This window comes from Haliotis asinina, chromosome 3 (assembly GCF_037392515.1).
Source record: "Haliotis asinina isolate JCU_RB_2024 chromosome 3, JCU_Hal_asi_v2, whole genome shotgun sequence".
Taxonomy (NCBI): Eukaryota; Metazoa; Mollusca; class Gastropoda; order Lepetellida; family Haliotidae; genus Haliotis; species Haliotis asinina.
In genome coordinates this window covers 3,448,931-3,469,114 of record NC_090282.1, presented here as the reverse complement: position 1 = coordinate 3,469,114, position 20,184 = coordinate 3,448,931, and the positions used below count along the sequence as shown (strand labels likewise).

The window sequence follows — 20,184 nt, the reverse complement described above, 5'->3', positions numbered from 1 at the left end:
AGGGCCGCAACCACTAGGCTACCCTACTGCCGATTAGTATTGGAGTGTCTCAGGGCAGATCATGTGTCATCATATCCATTGGTGTGAATAATAATTAATGAGTATGATCATATTTGAACACCATTTGCAGGCTAGCTATCTCACTCAAAGGTCACATTCTGATTATATAACCCAGCATAACACACGCTGCCTATTTGGAGCTTGAAGGTTGATACTGCTGGTCACTTATAGTAGACCTATTTCACAGGGTAACCATTTTCTGCTGAGTGAACAGAGGCAGTTTTGAACAAACTCACTTGTCTCTGGTGAGGCGACATGTATCGCATGTGCTTTGTTTTGGAGCAGGACTGAAGTCCTAGAAACTCTCAGAAGTCACAATGCCAATCACAGTCATCCATGCAAGCCTTGACATCTGTTTTTGTACTGTAAGGGTGTGCGATCTTGGTTAATGGATGTCATACATGCCTAAATAGAGTGCCGCACAGAAAAGAAACAAGACAAAAATTTCACAGAATAACTTTTTATTTATAAAATCAGTAATAACGGCTGAAGATGGCAACATCTGACATCAACATCACGGAAAACAAACATGATGTTTCTGGACCTTGCTAATAAAAGCTTGCTCTTGTAATACAAGAAGTGACGTTCTTCTATCAACGACATCCAGTGTATAACGCAGTATCACACAGGGGAGGTAAGTGCTGTAGTGGAGCAGCACCAGATGCATGATAGGGATTCCCTACATACAATGTGTAACTTTGTGACTATGCTGATGTATGGGTGTAGTGCTACCAGATGAATACACTCTCAAAGTTGACACAGGTGACCCCAATGGACAATGAAATTCTTCCCACAAAATTCTTGCAAATTTATACCCGAAAAAGCTAATGTGCACCTAATATTCCAATAACTGAAATGGCTTGAACGCCTTTGCACTAACATTTTAGAGATTCATAGCTATTATTCCCTTTTAAGTGATCCTGTGCTTTATAGGGATAAGGGAAGTGGTCTAAAGTGTAAAATGTCCATGAGGGTTATACCAAGAATTATAACCCAAGAAACAGCTGTCTGAGCCACTGGGACAATTCAGTTGAGCATCTGTCAACAACAGGATGCTCTAAACGTGAGACTAATTGTCACTGTCCAAAGTGTTACAAACATCTTATGAACAGCACCAACATATCAATATGATATTCAACTGCTGAAAATTAAATTTGACATCAGAACAGATTTAAGTTTCAACATACATAGTTCAACATATATTTAAAACATTCCAAACTATCAAATTAGTAGGACTTCCATTTATTTTCATATACTTCTCAACATTTAACAATTTCTCAAACTGACAACAATGAGAGTGTATCTATGGTTTCTAGGTGGTTGTTTGGACAATACTATCGCTGACTGCATGCTTCAAACTATATACCTTGGTACAGATAGATACACATCCATGCTGAGAGCTGGCAGTAGGGACAACAGCAACACCCTATCTGTATACATTGTAACAATTGGTGATGTCAAATCTCTATATCCAATTTCATTTCTAATGTTAAATATAGCATTACCTTGCAAATATACAAATATTTGGTGGTGAAATAAATATTGCCTATCAAATACTACAAATACTGACTGACTGACTGACTGAATGCTGAAATACAGGAAGTGTGTCCTGCTACCATGATCCAGAATCACAACGGTTGACATCGGACAAGCTGATCCAAGCCTACCAGCCATGGGCTTGCACTATGCAGCAAGTATACACACTTCCTCAGGTGGGTTACCTGTTCAATAGCTGTCACAGGTCCCAGTCATCACTTACAGCTGTAACATTCTTAAAAGCGGAATACATATATTTACACACTCTTTCACTGTCGGAAATGATGATGTGTAACTCCTGAAGATTTTGCTAAATTAAAGCTCGCTAATATGATAATTCAATTTAGAACATTTCACACAGACATAATTTTTCTGCCAAATATGACATGGATCACTTCATGGAAAAGTTGCTAATGTGTTCTAAGATCCTTTATACCAAGCAATTCGGACAGTAGTATGTGAAAACATTTCCCAGCATATCAAACATCCACAGTTACAAGTGGCATGGCTGTCCTCATCCCAGAACCTCAAACCTATTTTCCCATGACAAGCACAGTGGTCTCCCCAAAACACTACTGACAGAAAACCAAAATGCAGGAGTTAAACAAGATGGCAGGAACCCTGGGTCTCCTGCCAGAACGCTGGAATGTGAGTTGTCTTGCAGCACTAGTCTAACATTACCTTCAGCTAGTGAATATGCTCCAATACACAGGAAGACATAATACATGCTAGAATAAATTACATATACTGTGTAGACCAGATTCAATAAGTAGTTGTGAAGTGCACACAACCGAGTATTACTTCTTTACTTACTGCTACTATCACACAGTTGCTACGGGTGACTACAGTCCACCACAGAGAACACACAGCATGGCTAATACATGTCTCTCAGCTATAAGTAAAGAAGACTTAAAAGTTCTTACTGGAGTTAATATTTTATCGGATATCATAAGTCAAATATTCTTGCCCTGTTGGAGTATCCTCTGACAGGAGCTGCATTTGACCTTTGAGGATACACATGGCCTTGGAGGGTGTAACTAGATAGATAAGGCTGGACACATATCATTAAACATATAATTATACAGTTAACATTGAATTTACTGATATATCATTACAGATCAATCACAAATGTTTTTTCCAAACAAATTTCAGCATCAGCATCTAAAACTATCTATGATCTTTGCATCTCAAAGGAGTTGATATTGGTATGATACTGATAATGAATATCAGACCAGATACAGAAATCATACATAACTGGATGCAGAAATGATACAGAACTGATCCTGGTCAGATCTGTCAGTACCAGCCTAAACAGGACATGATGCTGATACAGAACCGATACCGGCCCAGACTCTCACTGACACTGTGTCCCATATAACATGAGATCAACATAGACACTATCTGATAAATGTCCACAGGGGAAGAATGTAGGAACATGATCAATATCACCTTTTAGACAGCAAATCAAACAACTTTCATATAGGAAGCTGAATCTGCCTCTACAAACAAGGCCATCAATGATGCCTTGCTTCCAAGATCTATCTTCCCTAGGGTGAAGTGCTTACCGTTAAGACAGTTGGAAACCTTCACTGAACAAGTGTTCGTACCTGTCACTGACCTGCAACAGGAGATACTCCAGGAGTTACAGTAAAAACACAAGTCATGACAGTCATCACAACTAGAAGTGCCAATCCTCTTCCATTAAATCCATTCACACAGTCATCCATCCACACACCTCTTATTGCGAAGCAACAGAGTGAGTGAGAGACAGGACCAGATTGAGGTGACCAGAGTTACATTCTGTACAGTAGGATCACAACTTGAGGCAACATACATTCGTACTGGTAACTGTTGACAACATGGTCACAAGCTTCAAACTGATCCATTTATCCCTGAAACTGCTCAGGGCTCTGCTCCAGAGACCTAGCAATGTAAAAGATTTAACCACAACTGGTGTTATGGCTCATCAATTTTCACAGAGATCATGCCTTCCAATGTAATGACAGCATATTCTACTACCCGTAGAAAAAAGTTACAGTGATTATTCTAAGTCCTGGATGTCATCTCTCGCGCTCTCCATCTGTTGCTGGGCAACAAGCCTCTGTCACAGGTCCAGCGCCACTGGCAGAAATCCACCCCTCTTGTCTTTTATCATAACTCTGTACACAGGTCAGAGGTATAGCCTGGTGGACGCGCATGTTGTGGGGCAGTTTCAGATGTCATGCTGCTGTTGATGCTTCTGCTTCCTGATTGGTCACTTGGTGCCGGTGAGGGACGGGACGGGGGAGCATAGCGAGACCCAGATGACAGGCGTTTTGATGGATCTGCATGACTTCGAGAGTTGGACTGGAAAATAAGGGGAAACATTATACATAACAATGGCTATTGATTAAGCACCTGTTTTCCATGCACTTGTGCATGCTCAAGGTGTTAACACATATTATCTTACCTCCATGTAAAATACTTTAATTTCATTGGTCAATGATGCTTGAAAAAGTTGTCACCCAGCAGGTGACAACTCGAAAAAATATTACCCACTGCAACAGTAACAGCCAAGCTGTCAAGCAGTATTGCTAACAATTGTATGATGTCATAATATGACGTATGCAGTGCCCGGAGTTCGAAAACCATTCGATGAACTGTTTTGAGTTTACTAAGAAAGTTTTGCCGACTTTCACTGCTTTATTTAAACTATTCGATATAATTACTGGTATCATTGCAGACACATACATCGGGGCCGTATTACTCTCAAGAGTAGCATACAACATTCAAGAACTGCCTTTAAATGTGCTGTCATCCTATCATGTCTATCACCTCTTATGTTCCATGTCCTATTTAAATCCTGGAAGTGTGAAATGTAAGTAACACCTGTTCTGAAAGAAACCAGTTACTGATGTCTTGGGTTCAAGACCTTCTAAAATAGTTTGTAACATGGAGACCAGTAGATGCTTTTCTTTTACAAACTGGGTTTTGTCTGTGTTACTGAACTATTACCTCTGTCAACATCAATGCCACTATTCAGAATGATCATACATCATGCATGTGTTATGGCCAACATAAACTGGTTGTTGCTGTAATCACATTTTATACAAATCAACTAGTCACTTCTTAAAAATCAATGTTTGAGCAAGAATTTTAGAGGTGTAAGACTGAGTTATCCTTCAGGTTTATTCCAAATGTATGACAGCCGGTGAGATGGTACATGTGCAACCATCATTATTTATACATCACCTCCTTATACAGAGTACAAACATGGACTGACACTGAGACTGAAAAGCATGTGAATGAGAGATCTATACAGGAGGATGTATGACAAATCTTAAACCATTTGAATAAAACATTTTGGTGGGTAATCTGTTCAGCTAAAAATGAGTATTTCACACAGGCGAAACATTTGTACATCAAAACGGATATATATCAAAACCTTCTATGCAAAGAGTAGTCTTATCTGGTAGACTTATATTTTGAAAAAATAAACAGTAAAGATACAGAGCTGTTTATAAATTATAAATAAATCTAAGAAAGGAGATACATTACTCCAAACACAGCATTAATTAGACCACACACAAAAAATATTTCTGCAGCAAAAATTAAAACTATGTTGACCCCGACGTGATTTGAACACGCAACCTTCTGATCTGGAGTCAGACGCGCTACCGTTGCGCCACGAGGTCCCCTGCTCTCTCCTGACGAACTTGCCTATACTAGCTGTAGCAGAGCGAGACTGCAATCAATGGTAGCACTGTTAAATATAGCACAGCCCGATCAGCTGGGTCAAGCTGACCCAGGACAAAGAAGACTCTCCCAGTGCTTACTGCAGCCAGTGTAGTAGGCTTGGAGGCTCCCTATAAATCTCCTTTCCCTCACCAACTCTGTCTCCAAATACTAGCATTGTTTCCACATCATGAGTGTGTATATGCAAAAATAGTATATGGATTGTTTATTTCACAACTACTTCTGTTGATTGTATTATCTACTCAAACATAATGACCTGAATAGTCTCTGTCAAATGATTTTGATATAAGACTTTCATGATTTTGTACTACTGTACTCATCCCAGAATTAGTGCAGTTTGGACAGTTCTAGAAAGAAACATAAACAGTGCTGTCTCTAACTGAAGATTGCAAAGTAATCTGGAAACATAATGTTGATGACATCTTTTTCCATTAAATAATATATAGAATCAAAATGGAAAACATGCACATGTGTGTTGTTCAGGAAGTGCTACATGTATAGGAGAAAAGTTCTGACACAATGCTAAATATCCTGTACAAAACCTGAACATACATGACAATTTGTGTTTCTTCCTCTACAAATACAGATTTTTCAGAGTACATTGGACATATTTTCCTACCAACTTTTTTCAAAACTTAAAAAATATTCACAAAAATCAAATTTTTTTTACACAAAAAGCTAGACTGTTCTCCACTGATCAAAGTCAACACCTCTCTATGAATATAATAATTTCTTGTTTCTCATTACCTAGAGTATCTTTGTATTTTTTTTCATTGGCAAATTTACATGCATAAAGCCAGCAGACTTCCAAAATCCATCCCAACTTCCACCATTCCAAGTATTGAAAATTATAACATTGTATTGAAAATCAGAAAAAATATATGAAAAAATAAAAATATATCCCACCGTACCTACCTATTTGAAAAATAGTGCTGAGAAAAGAAAAATCTATTTTATGTGGTCTAGGTGACCACTATGGTTTTCTGGAGACCTAGGGTGTTTATTACAGTAAATACTGTACATGAACTTCTTCAGGAAACTGGAGACTTTAGGAGCATCGCTCTTATTCTCGAACAATCGTTGCCCTATGATTTCTTAACTTTGATCGCAGCCAATCTGTTAAGAATGGGTTTAAGACGTTTGTAGGGCTATGAACATTTTGAGAATAGCTCACAAGGTTGGCAAAATAATATCTGTGGTCATGTTGACTATTGTGAGCAAATTTTTAGGATAGGAAAGGTAATTTTCCATCTTTGCAATAGCTGCATCAACACTGCGTCAATAGTGCCTAAACTGTGTTTATAAAAATATAAATAACTATCATGCTACTATTGGTAAGGTACAAATATTTTTAGAAACCACTCTTACTGACTTCACAGTAATCTACTAAACCTAAATGAATTTATCAGGTTATTGCCTGCTACTTATTGGCTGAGAAAAAAGACAACATTGCCAGATATCATTGGCCTGACTTAGTGTGCAGCTGGTGTTGAGTGTTAGTTGACATAGCGGTCTCATGAAAATTAGGGGCCAGTTCAAAAGTTTCATGTTGGAAAAATCCCCCAAGTTTTGAGACATGCTCCACCAACCCCCTAAAAAACAAATCTGAAAATGTCAAATTCTGGAGTTGCAGCCTTTTCTTGTCACACATTGCTGTGTTTGCATGCTTTTTAATTATCGACTGAAGTCTGTTTTAAAGGTGTTAAACCAAAATACGTTGATACAAAAATGCATGACGATATGATGACAAAGCGAATCACTTCTAATTGAGTGTCCAGATGAACTAAAATAGGAGTGTTATATATTAGTTTTTATGTACATCATTTATAATCAGGTGATCTGGTTTGGTCTCACTTCAAAGGCCAATTGGCACTGTTATCTGACATCACACTTTTGAACTGGTCCCTTAGTTGAGACATGAGGTGAGATATAGTTGAGCATGAGTTAGGCACTAGATCAGGTCTTGCAGGGATTTAATAATTCCCCAATACACTGATGTTTCAGAATACATCATGAGTTAACACAGGAAACTCCAGGATATCAAGGCATTATTTGGAAATGGCATATATTAGAAGCTGTGAGTGGGTGAATGAGTTTGGTTTGCGACACCTTCAGCACTTTAGCGATATTCCATCAATATCAGGGCAGGGGTCACCAGAAATGGGCTTCACACAGTGTGCCCATGTAGGGAATAGAACCCGGGTCTTCAGCACAAGCAATTGGTTTATCTATTAGATTACGTCACCAACACTAAGCTGCAGTCAAGGTAATAGCAATGAAGAATTCTGTACAAACGCACTACCTTCATCAAGATAGCAATCCTAGCTAACGTAGGACCCATAGAGGCAACTGCCTGCTTGCAGATGAACACTGCTTCAGACACTAGTAGATGAAAACTTTACTACAGCCTGTTTATCAATGAGTCTAGATGATAGAGGCTGACAACAATACATGCTGTCACTGCACAATGTCTCAGAGTCTCCATATATATACTAGCCACATAAAGAAACTGTGCATTGTCAATATATTATCCCAGTTTAAAGTACGATAACAATGTCAAAGGTACATATAAACTTTAATGGAGAGATCATGAGGCAATAACAAGTCAGGAGAATTTCAATTGTAAAAGTCAATCATAATGACGTCACAAGTCCACAAGCAGGACCGGGGCAAACGACCATGTCACGAGCTCAATGACGAGTATGTCCACTATCAGCATTGAGAGCAGCAAAACATTGACAATGCATAGAGCCTATCAAACATGCAAGAAAGGCTTGTGGGATGTCATGCCAGATTCTGTTGCAAGAATGCTAGATGAGGTGAGGAAGACGGAGTAGGCATCAATCCATCTTGTCCTAAACATAGTCGATCAGGGAGAGATCCGGTGAATTTGCAGGCCAAGGAAGTAAGTCAACGTTGTGGTGTTGCAAGAAATCCACAGCAGCCATTGCTGTATGAGGGCGGGCATTGTCCTGTTGCAATGTTAAACCAGGGCCATGATGTTGCAGAAAAGGAATTGCCACAGGTTGAAGACTCTAATCCCTGTAGCCCACACCAGTTAAGTTGCCCTGAACAATCACCAAAGGAGATTTTGTCATGCTGTTATTATATCCAAAATCAGCACGGAACCACCACCACCACCAAAGCAATTCCTCTCCAAGACACAGGCCTGTGAAAACATTCTCTCACGCGCATGTTGATGTCCAACACTATGGAAAATGTTAAACCTGGACTCATCTGTAAAAACATTTCTCCACCATAACAAGGGTCTGCGGACATGATTTTGGCATCACATTCAGCGAGCTTGTCGATGATGTCGTGGTCTGATTCCATGTTGACATAAACGTAGTCAAACTGTGTTGGGCTGCATATGGCGAAGTCCTGGGATGGTCTGGGCAGTCATCACTGCAGCCCAAAACCAGTGGAGAAGATGGGTCATCCTTTTCCATCTGTCCTGTCTTGGCACGTTACACGTGGATGTCCAAAACGTGGCCGATCGATGATGTCATTTGAGTTCTGGTAGTGTCTAACCAGTGCAAAAATGGTGTTCCAGTGGCAGTGGAAATGTGCAGCCACTTGTTGAGGCATTCCCTTACGGACCATCCCAATAGACTCATGACGTTGTGCTGACGGTAGCCTTGGCATGCTATGCATTTCAATAGCCGTTTCATATTCTGAACGATCCCAAGGGCAGGGGTTGAGCTTTCCAAAGTGACTGTATTGTGTGGCATTCATTTGCTCTGTTTCTCTCTCCTGGACTGTGCATGTATCAACGTACTGCACGTCTCCAGGACAAAGCCACTGACATCACGGAACATGGCATGTGCATGCATGTTGGATACATGTCACTAATCTTTGAGTTTAAATCCTTATGTGTCTATACAGGTTTGATAAATTGAGATCCTAAATGGTTGTACGCACAGTTTCCTCATGTGCCTAGTATACTTCCATTATAGGGAGCACCTGCTGCAAGTACAAGGTAATGACAACCTACTCGCTGGAAACACCCACCCCACCCCACCCCAACACGAGAGCTGCCGAGATGTCCCTGGTGTATATGTTAGAAACTCACCACACTTACAGCAGTGAAAGGATTAGCAATAATGTGAATACATTTCCAACCTCACAAGCCTTTACCAGAATTATTCCATTAATGCAAACTCAGTTAAATGCTAATATTGCTTTTCCAGTGAGAATGTTTTCTTCAAAAGGAGAAACAGGATAAATTTGGAACTCATTTTATAAAACTTGGGGAAACCATTCTGTTGTTGTCATTAAGAGATTTATGTGTCTCATCATTTAGATATTTTACAAACAGTAACATAATACAGAATATTTGCTTGCATTAATGAAATAACTATGGCAGCTGTTATTTATATGCAAGTCAATAAAGGTCAAGAGTATAAGAAAACAGTATACAATTTTCCTTGAAACTTCATGAAAAGAATAATCACATTATCTGGAAGTGGAAAATTGACATGAGAACGTATAATCACATTATCTGGAAGTGGAAAATTGACATGAGAACGTATAATCACATTATCTGGAAGTGGAAAATTGACATGAGAACGTATATCCATACTCATGACCTTCATTTTTGGAAAACCATGGAAACTATTCTAAAACTCACACTCAATATCAATAGGGGAAAATATTATATCTGTAAAAAAATGAAGAGTAGAGATAAAACTAAATGAATACTTGTGTAGAGAAAACATGCATACACAGGATGGAGCCAATCAAACTGAACTTCAGCAATACAGGTCATATTGATCAGTGATATTGCAGCTGACCAGTCTAGTATGTCACAGAGGGGACAGATCCTGGCTTTACAAGTCAGAATCTATCTTGGCACTGCAACAGGCCGGAGAAGGGGTTTATCTTTACACTACAAGAAGCCAGAGAAGGGGCCCATGCAGACTGAACAAGCCAGAGAAAGGGGTGTATATAGACTGTACAATAAGTCAGAGATGGGGCCTGGCTAGGCAGTACAACAGGTCACAGAAGAGACCTGTCTCCGTGGTACAACAAGCCACGGAAGGGGCCTATCTCGGTTTACAACAAGTCTATCTTGACACAGGCAAACTGTAGTGCAAATGGGATTGCGCAGTGTAGAGAATATGACCAGTTTTTGAATATGCAAGCAAAGAGAACAAAGGTTAACAACACACTTACCTCGCTTCCGTTCAAAAAATATTTTTCAAGACAAAATAAAATATCGCCACCATCAAAGGTAGACTCCCATTTCCCCACTAGGTTGTGATCTCATATTTCCAACCTGAGATTTAATAATCACTCACGTGAAATATGTTTCATTCAACATTCTAAGCACAACTCGTGGTACACAAGACCATTCTTCGCCTTGCCTCCATTACCCCTGCCAGTTTGCCTGTGATCTAGACTATATAACAAGCCCTATTTAGATTGTACAACAAGTGAGACAAGGGGCCTGTCTGGGGGTACAACAAGCCAGAAAAGGGGCCTATCCAAGTTTCCAAGAAGTCTATCTAGACTATATAACAAGCCAGAGAAAGGCCCTATTTAGACTGAACAAGTGAAACAGAGGCCTGCCTGGGTGGTACAACAAACCAGAGAGTGAGTGAGTGAGTGCCGCACTCAGCAATATTCCAGCTACATGGCAACAGTCTGTAAATAATCACGTCTGGACCAGACAATCCAGTAATCAACAACATGAGCATCAATCTGCGCAATTGGGAACCGATGACATGTCAACAAAGTCAGCGAGCCTGACCACAAGATCCTGTTAGTCGCCTCTTACGACAAGCATAGTCACCTTAATGGCAAGCATGGGTTGCTGAAAGCCTATTCTACCCCGGACCATCACAGGTCACAAATCAGAGAAGCTGACTATCTAGGCTGTGCAGCAAGCCACTGAAGGGGCCTATCTGGGCTGTACAATAAGACAAAGAAAGGGCCTGTCTAGGCAGTACAACAAGCCAGGGAAGGGCTTATTTAGGTTTACAACAACCAGCCTGAGAAGGGCCCAATCTAGGTGGTACAAGACAGAGAAGTAGTCTATCTCGGCTTCACAAAAAGCCAGAAAATGGGCCTATCTAGGCGGTATGAGACAGGGCAGGGGCCTATCTAGATTTATAACAAGCCAGAGAAGGGGTCTATCTAGGTTTACAACAAGCCAGAGAAGGGACCTATCTAGGTGGTACAAGAAACCAGGGAAGGGGTCTGTCTAGGCTGTACAAGAAAGAGAAGTGGTCTATCTAAGCTTTACAAGACAGGGAAGTGGTCTATCTAGGCTGTACAATACGGGGAAGTGGTCTGTTTAGGCTGTACAAGATACAGATGGGTCCTATCTAGGTGGTACAAGAAGTCAGGGAAGGGGTCTATCTAGGCTGTACAAGAAACCAGTGAAGGGGTCTATCAAGGCTGTACAAGACAGGGAAGGGGTCTATCTAGCCTGTACAAGACAGGGAAGTGGTCTATCTAGGCTGTATAAGATAGAGAAGTGGTCTATCTAGGCTGTATAAGACAGGGAAGTGGTCTATCTAGGCTGTACAAGACAGGGAAGGGGTCTATCTAGGCTGTACAAGACAGGGAAGTGGTCTATCTAGGCTGTACAAGATAGAGATGGGGCCTATCTAGACGGTACAAGAAGTCAGGGAAGAGGTCTATCTAGGCTGTACAAGATAGAGATGGGGTCTATCTAGGCTGTACAAGCAGGAAGGGGTCTATCTAGGCTGTACAAGATAGAGATGGGGTCTATCTAGAGGGGTGATTTGTCTAAGCTCTGCAACAGGTCACAGAAGGAGGCTTATCTAGTCTGTACAAGTCAAGGGAAGGGACCCTTCTACACCTACAAGCACACAGAAAGGATATTCACCACCTACACTATGTACAGAGGCAGCGTCCATACCGACAAGGAGAGAGAAGGGCTTACCTGGACACTTCCATTGTAGGATGACCGGTGGTATGGGTTTGGAGGGGCTGTGTGGGTGGGGCCCTCGGGGAGATGATGGTAGCCCGAACTGTGTGATGACTGGAAGCTGAAACACAGAAGAAAACTGACTGACATTCAGCTGCCAGGTATGTCCGTTCAGGATGCTATATTGACATCAGCTCCTTCTTGTGGTGGTATCTTAAGTCAGCACTTATTGTATACGTCTAGATATGTTGGTGTTATAATGAATCGACAAACAAGAGGCATCCTCCATTTCCACCCACCTATTCTGATGGTGTCTGGTCTGCTGAGATGTGTGATGTTGCGAGGTGTGCTGTCCACTGCCACGTGAACCATGTGTGGAACGGCTCCCAGAATGCCATCTGTCACCCTCTACTGCCCCGCGCGATCTACAACACATGACAGTATGAGCCATGTCTCACATCTACAACACATGACAGTATGAGCCATGTCTGACGTCTACAACACATGACAGTATGAGCCATGTCTCACATCTACAACACATGACAGCATGAGCCATGTCTCACATCTACAACACGACAGTATGAGCCATGTCTCACATCTACAACACGACAGTATGAGCCATGTCTCACATCTACAACATGTTACAATATTAGATGTTTCACAGAAACAGCGCATGACAATATTAGACGTTTCAGAAAAACAGCACATGACAATATTACATGTGTCTCATATCTGCAACACATGACAATATGAGCCATCTCTCAACTTCAACTATCAACATGATAAAATAAGATATCACTCCCAGATACAGCTACCAACATTACAAAATCAAATATCACTCTCCGACACAAACACCAACATGACAAAGTAAGATATCACTCTCAGATTCGGCTACCAACATGACAAAACAAGATATCACTAACAGATACAGCTACCAATTCGACATAATGAAATATCACTGTCAGATACAGCTACCAACATGACATAATGAGACATCGCTCTAAGATACAGCTACCAACATGACATAATGAGTTATGAATCTCAGATACAGCTACCAAAATGACATAATGAGATATCTCTCAGATACAGCTACCAACATGACATAATGAGACATCACTCTCAGATACAGCTACCAACATGACATAATGAGACACTCTAAGATACAGCTACCAACATGACATAATGAGACATCACTCTCAGATACAGCTTCCAACATGACATAATGAGACACTCTAAGATACAGCTACCAACATGACATAATGAGACATCACTCTCAGATACAGCTACCAACATGACATAAAGAGATATCACTCTAAGATACAGCTACCAACATGACATAATGACATATCACTCTCAGATACAGCTACCAACATGACATAATGAGACATCACTCTAAGATGCAGCTACAAAAACAACAAAATAAGATGTCACTGTCAGACTACACACTCCAGGGATTACACACTCTAGGCACTAAATTGCTCAGCTGAGACATCCCTAACTTGTCCAACACTTTGTTACAAAAGCAACTAAACGAAAACAATTGCTGTTTAAAGACAACATTCTTTCTGTTTACAAATCTACATTGCCCTGATATTGTGAATTCTGTCCAACAATAATCTAACTCTAATGCATTCATATATAATAGAAATAGCTTCTTACACATTGTAAAACACTCACGAAAATCTCATTCTTCACAAAAACAAATGATATGCACAAACCATGACGTAAAAAACTCATCATTAAGCCAAAACTTAACACACCGATGGGTGGCAACTACTTGCGAGATGTGTGAAACAACAGCTGATGACAGCTTGGCCTGGGATTTCATGCAAACATTTCAAATGAACAATAGCACTGATGAAACACTGTTTTCGCAGACTTATGTCTGAAAGCCAGTCAGATGAAAAGACTGTTCCAGTAGCACACTAGCTGCACAGGGCTAACCATCATGTATTCTGTGTATGATGTGTACAAAATATCTGCATTGTGAGAGGATATTATGTGAGGGAGTTACGCCACTTTCAGCAATATCCCAACAATATCACAAAAGTGGCACACCAATTTCACACATTATATCCATGTGGGGGATCAAACCCGGGTCACTGGTTGACTTGCAAACTCTTTAACCATTAGGCTACACCACCATCCTGAGTGTTATGTGTATTATGTGTGGATATTATATGCATCACGTATACATTGTGTATCAAGGGTATGTAGTATCTGTACAGTGTCACTATTATCAGGATTGAATGTTAATATTACCTGTAGTGAGTTTATATTATCGGTAGTGTGTACTGTACTGAGTATTTAAATTATCTGTATTGAGTGAATTGAGTTAGTGTGTATATATTGTCTGTAGTTGGTGTGTAAATATTACCTGTATTGAGAGTGTATATATTATCTCCAGTTAGTGTGTATATGTTACAGTCAATCTGTGAAATTAGTCAACGATTTAGGCATTTCTCGTAATGCCGGATGTGTTTAGGCATTTCGTGAAATGACTGAATTAGCTTCGTCATTACGTGAAATGACTGAGTTTTGTGTTAGTTGATTACATGGATTGCCTAAAGCTTCAGGAAACCCGTGTAATCTCGCAAACTACCTTGACAGCTCAACTCAAGGAGCTAGACTCAATGACAGCTAGACTTAATGACTCAAAGAGGGGTAATAAAATAAAAACTCGGTCACTTCCTCAATCACTCATGCTCAGCATCTGTAGCAAAGAACATGGATATCGAAGTAAAATTTCGAACCAAATTGCTCACAAAGTACCAGAACAACCCGAAGGTCTTGATTCTGAGAGAGCTTTACACTTCTACATTGGACGGACTGAGACTAGCGTCAACACTAACCGGCAAGAAAACAAGGCATGAATACTACCTATTATCGAAGTAAGTGTCATTCATTGATGGTTCGGTTTTTTATTTCCATCTTACTGTTTCAATTGCTTTGAACTTCGAGTCTTTTACTGGATGGTGAAATTGGTCGCAAATCATTCGCTGATACTAAGCGCGACGTTATCTTCTTCACGTATGAGATAATGCAGTGTGGAGACGTCGAGAAGCTGATCAAGCGGCACCAGGACCCAGAGGCGTCTCCAGTTTATTACATCTCCATAGAAAATTCCTCTGAAGTGACCAAGCGAGTATATCTGGCCACCGGGCATGGTGGTCGTGACCAGATGACAACAGAAACCAACAAAAAGTACGCGAACATCACGCGAGAAGCGCTTGAATTGTTCAAGTCATGTTGTGAAAAATGTCAGGGAAAAAAGAAGTGACCCAAGACAAAAGATGTGGTTGTGAGGCTGATTCTGACCAGAGAATTCGCATCCCGGGGTCAGGTGGACTTGATTGACATGCAGTCAATGGCCCAAACAGCATCAACACAAGACCTCCAAGATCAAGGGCTGCAACTTGAAGGTACCCTACCAGACACAGGCGCGAGTCGTCCAGCGAGGAAAGTCCGAACCAGCCTGAGGGTAAGGGAGAAACGACCGAGAGTGTCCAGCAGGATACGGTGATGTTGATCAGCAACACGTCCACATTCACTCCGAGCGGAATATGGCACGAACATCCCAGCTGAAACAGGCCCAGAGGATAGTGAAGAGAAGCTGTGTGGAAATGGTTGCCGGAAAAGTGGGTGACAACGTCGCTGTGCCTATTCCTCTTGTCGATAGAGGAAGAGGAGACCCAAGAAAATTCTCGGGATTGTGTTGGACAGGAATGAAAATGACTTGTACACCATCTGTGTGAAAAGTGAGATTCTCAAGGGAAAATATTCGTGTAATCAGTTCGATATCTGTCCTCAAACTCTGCTGACAGAGCAAGATGTCGACCAAACGAAGACCATCAGCTTGAAACAAGCCATGAACATGGAGTCTAGCTCAGGTGGACAGGGCTTCGTTTGCTGTAATTGCTTGGGACATAAAAAATGTCAAACCAACCACTGCAAGTGCTTCAAAAATAAAGTCGAGTGTTCAAGCCGCTGTCATAATAGTTTGAACTGTAAAAATAACGGACATAAAGTACGTATGATGACAAAGTCTACAGTTTCACCAGATTTGAGATGTAAATGCTTTATCCAGCTTAAGTGCGAAACCAATGCAATGTAACATTTATGGTCTGTAATTGAATAGAGTACTGTTGTTAGTCATTTCACGTAATGCCTGACCCCGAATTTCAGTCACTTCACGTAATGTCTGAAAATTTTGGTCGTTTCACGAAATGCCTAACCACAAGCAGTCATTACGCGAAATGCCTAAATCATTTAGGCATTACGTGAAATGACTGATTTCACAGATTGACTGTAACATATACATTGTATTGAGCGTGCATATATTATCTGTTATGAGTGGGCATATATCATCTCTAGTTATTGTGAATACAGTAGAACACGGATATAGCGAACAAACGGATATAGCGAACAAATTTAAAAGTCCCATCAATGGTCCCTTTATAATATCATTAAAATTATACGTGAATAACGAACTCATGAGTAGCGAATTAACGGTTATAGCGAACTGATTTCTTGACCCCAAGCCCAATTAACGACGTGAGTAGCGAACTCACTCAGTGTCAGCTCAGTGTCAACTCAGCAACTTAGCGGTATACACCAACCTTGTGGGCGGTGAATCAACATTGTTTAACCTCGTTGGCGGTGAATCAACATTGTTTAACCTCGTTGGCGGTGAATCAACATTGTTTGATAGTCATTAATTAATTAACAAAAGAAACACATCGTGTTTAAAAGCTTGACTGATACACAGATCTTCAGTTCGCTCTCGTCGCTATGGCAGGCAAACGTAAAGCTATCACCTTTGACACAAACCTTCAGATAATCCAGGCTGTAGTAAGATCGAATACAAACATCGCTATCGACTTTGGCATTCCGAAATCAACACTCAGTTCCATTATTAAGAATCTCTACTCGATACTGGCAGCATGTTTTTTTAATGCTGACGCTGTTAAGTGTTATATTGTTGAAATTGTTGTGATTGTTAAACATGTTCTAGATAATGTATTTGAACAATGAAATCAGAATTTTAATGTCAATGTACAAGAATAAAAATATGTAGCTCATGTATATACGTGTCTCTTCATCTCTATAAGTCAATATGGCGGTCAAACGTGAATAACGAACAACGGATATAGCGAACTAAATCCCTTGGTCCCTTGGAGTTTGTTATATCCGTGTTCTACTGTATATTACCTGAAGGCAGTGTGTATATATTATCTGTAGTGAGTGTGTATATATTCTCTGTAGTGAGTGTATATATTGTCTGTAGTGAGTGTATATATTGCATGAAGTGAGTTTACATAATATCTGTAGTGAGTGTATATATATTATCTGTATTGTGTACATATCTGTATTGTGCATATATTATCTGTATTGTGTACATATTATCTGTATTGTGTATATATTATCTGTATTGTGCATATATTATCTGTAGTGAGTGTATATATATTATCTGTATTGTGTACATATCTGTATTGTGCATATATTATCTGTATTGTGTATATATTATCTGTAGTGAGTGTACATAATATCTGTATTATGTTTCTTGGACAAATTAGCAACAATGAGTTGAGTCCATTCATTGTGTTCATGCAAACCTCCAACCACCATGCTGAAGCTGATGTCTGCAGTATCATTATACAAATTGTGCATGTCAAACAAACGACACAAAATATGACAAGATAAGCAAATAAATAAAATAACCACAAAACAGTACCCAGACAACAGCACACTGCAACTAAAATTCAGCCTGTTCCACCTGGCATTTGGCTGTAAGCACAACGACAGAGTGTAGGGGACGGGGGAAGCGACTGTGGGGCACAGGACAACATAGAGACATTCCTCTCTGTCCTGACAACATACTTACCGTTTGTAATTATGATATTTGTTCCACATTCTGCAGCAAACATTACAGAACATCGTCAATGATCAAAGGGAGATAACACATGACATTGAATTATTCTGTTTCATGGAAAGACATGAGGTGCTTAGAAGTAAGTTCAAAACGTGCAAAATACTGTGAATTATAATTAGTGTAGAATACCAAGTACATGTATATCATTAGAACGTTAGCCGATAAAGAAAGCCAGGTTCAATAAATTCATCAATCACTTTATTTCATTTCTCTGTTGTTTAATGCATCACTCAGCAATATTCCTTCTTGACAGCAGCTGTCTGTCAATAATACTGGAGCAGACAATCCAGTGATTGCTATCAGCAATCCAGGGTGTTAGGGTACAATCAAACAGTCTGACATTCACCCATTCAATCTTGCCCTACAACGAGCACAGGGTTCAGGGTGGAGCTTACCTGAAATCCTGCAGGGTGACAAATATTTATCTCAATCACATTCCAATGTAAAATGCATCTTTACTGTGATAGATCAGATGCACACAGATCAATCTATTGTTAACTTATCATTCATGCATGAAAGATCTTGCGTCAAGCAAACACAACACAAATCTTAAAGGGAAGCGGAAAAGGAAAAACAGAAAATAGTATTTGCTTTATAGTTCCTATTTCCTTGAAGGTGTAAAAGAGAAAAAGAATAAACAAAAGCTGTATGTGTTCATGATAATGAACTTGATTGATACATTCCACAGACATTACGCAATTCAGTCCACGATCTTGTTAGTGTTATCCAAACTGCAAACAGAAATAGTTCTATCAAAACCACACAAACATTCATCATATATCTGACAATTTTTGCAGATTCCCCCAGCAACAATTATAACTGAATGATGTCCCCAGATTCTGCAAGTGAGAATGCCCACAGTTCTCATCTAGAACTACTCAATGATACAGAGAAAGATCATGCAGAGGCAATGAGTTGAAGGAGGAGGGTACAGGATTAGATGGGTTAACTGTCTGCAAACAGAATACCTGTTATCCTTGGGGGGAATTAAAGTTTTCTGCCATCTTTGAAGCTGCTCTTTGTAAGGATCAGATCTAGAACATCACACCCAAATCTTCAGTTTGATAAATAATATTTTCAGTTCAACAAATCTTGAAGGGAAAGCCTTTGTTATTGTTTTTAACTTGGGTCACTATTACACAAACAATGGAACTTGTCTCCTAAAGGTTGGACTTTTGATGATGCAATGACATGAAACATGAAAGCAATGATGTAACTCAGTGAATAATAGCTTCAATGTAAACTATATGCCATTGCTGTGAACTTGATATGAAACACAGAGACATCCAGAATGGCCAATTATCACAGCATCCTCTAAATTCTTATCTTCTTTCATGTCCAAAGATTCTCTTGATCACAAACAAGACATAATGACAGGCAATCCTCAGGTCACATGCCAGCTGAGCCAAACAGGATTAAATGTGTTCATTATTCACTAAAGATGTAGGCCACTGCAATCTTACTGTCCTGCAGGGTCACCTTTCACGAAGCAACCTTTACTAAGGTTACCTTCACTAAATTAACCTTTGTGCAATGCTGAAGGATGGGAGTTTGGGCTAGCCGTAGTAAAGGTTGCTTTGTGACTTTTTGTGAAAATTTACACAGAAACTGAGAGCCACTGTTGCATTAACAGCATGCCGGAATATATTTATGTAATTAAGAACACTGGTGCTGAGACCATCCAAAGATAAAATTAAGCACTAGAATTCAGGGACAATTTCAGTAAAACATTATTTTCTGAAAATAATTATCACTGGCAACTAAAAACATTCTTTTCACCAGTTTCTATGATCTGAGTTTGGGGAAGTCAAACTAAGTATAGCAAGTAGTGGTGGACATGTTCAGTGTCACGTGATAGTGTTGTGTGGTACGAACTCATGCCTCAGTGCGGCAATAGCAATATGGTAGCATAGCAAAACATTGTTAAATATCAGTGGAATGAAAAAAGAATATTGCTCCAGCTGTAGGAAAAAACATTCCGCACTCAACAACAGCTGTAGCAAGACATAACCTCCCCACACAC

At 40.0% G+C, this 20,184-nt stretch overlaps 1 protein-coding gene across 11 annotated transcripts in view; it reads right to left on the bottom strand.

The window, feature by feature from the left end:
• Positions 1–504: 504 nt before the first annotated feature.
• LOC137277315 (band 4.1-like protein 4) overlaps positions 505–20,184 on the bottom strand; it is a 121,463-nt gene continuing 101,783 nt past the window's right edge. For 4 of the 11 annotated variants that reach the window (XM_067808989.1, XM_067808986.1, XM_067808985.1 and 1 more), the window contains 5 exons: positions 19,130–19,195; positions 18,114–18,143; positions 12,529–12,654; positions 12,245–12,350; positions 505–3,942 (listed from right to left, as the gene is read on the bottom strand). In XM_067808989.1, coding sequence (XP_067665090.1) covers positions 3,748–3,942; positions 12,245–12,350; positions 12,529–12,654; positions 18,114–18,143; positions 19,130–19,195 — 523 coding nt within the window. In that variant the 3' untranslated portion in view covers positions 505–3,747. Of the gene's footprint in view, positions 3,943–9,961; positions 9,992–12,244; positions 12,351–12,528; positions 12,655–18,113; positions 18,144–19,129; positions 19,196–20,184 lie in introns of all 11 variants that reach the window. The other 7 variants (XM_067808993.1, XM_067808990.1, XM_067808992.1 and 4 more) reach the window with 4 other exon arrangements.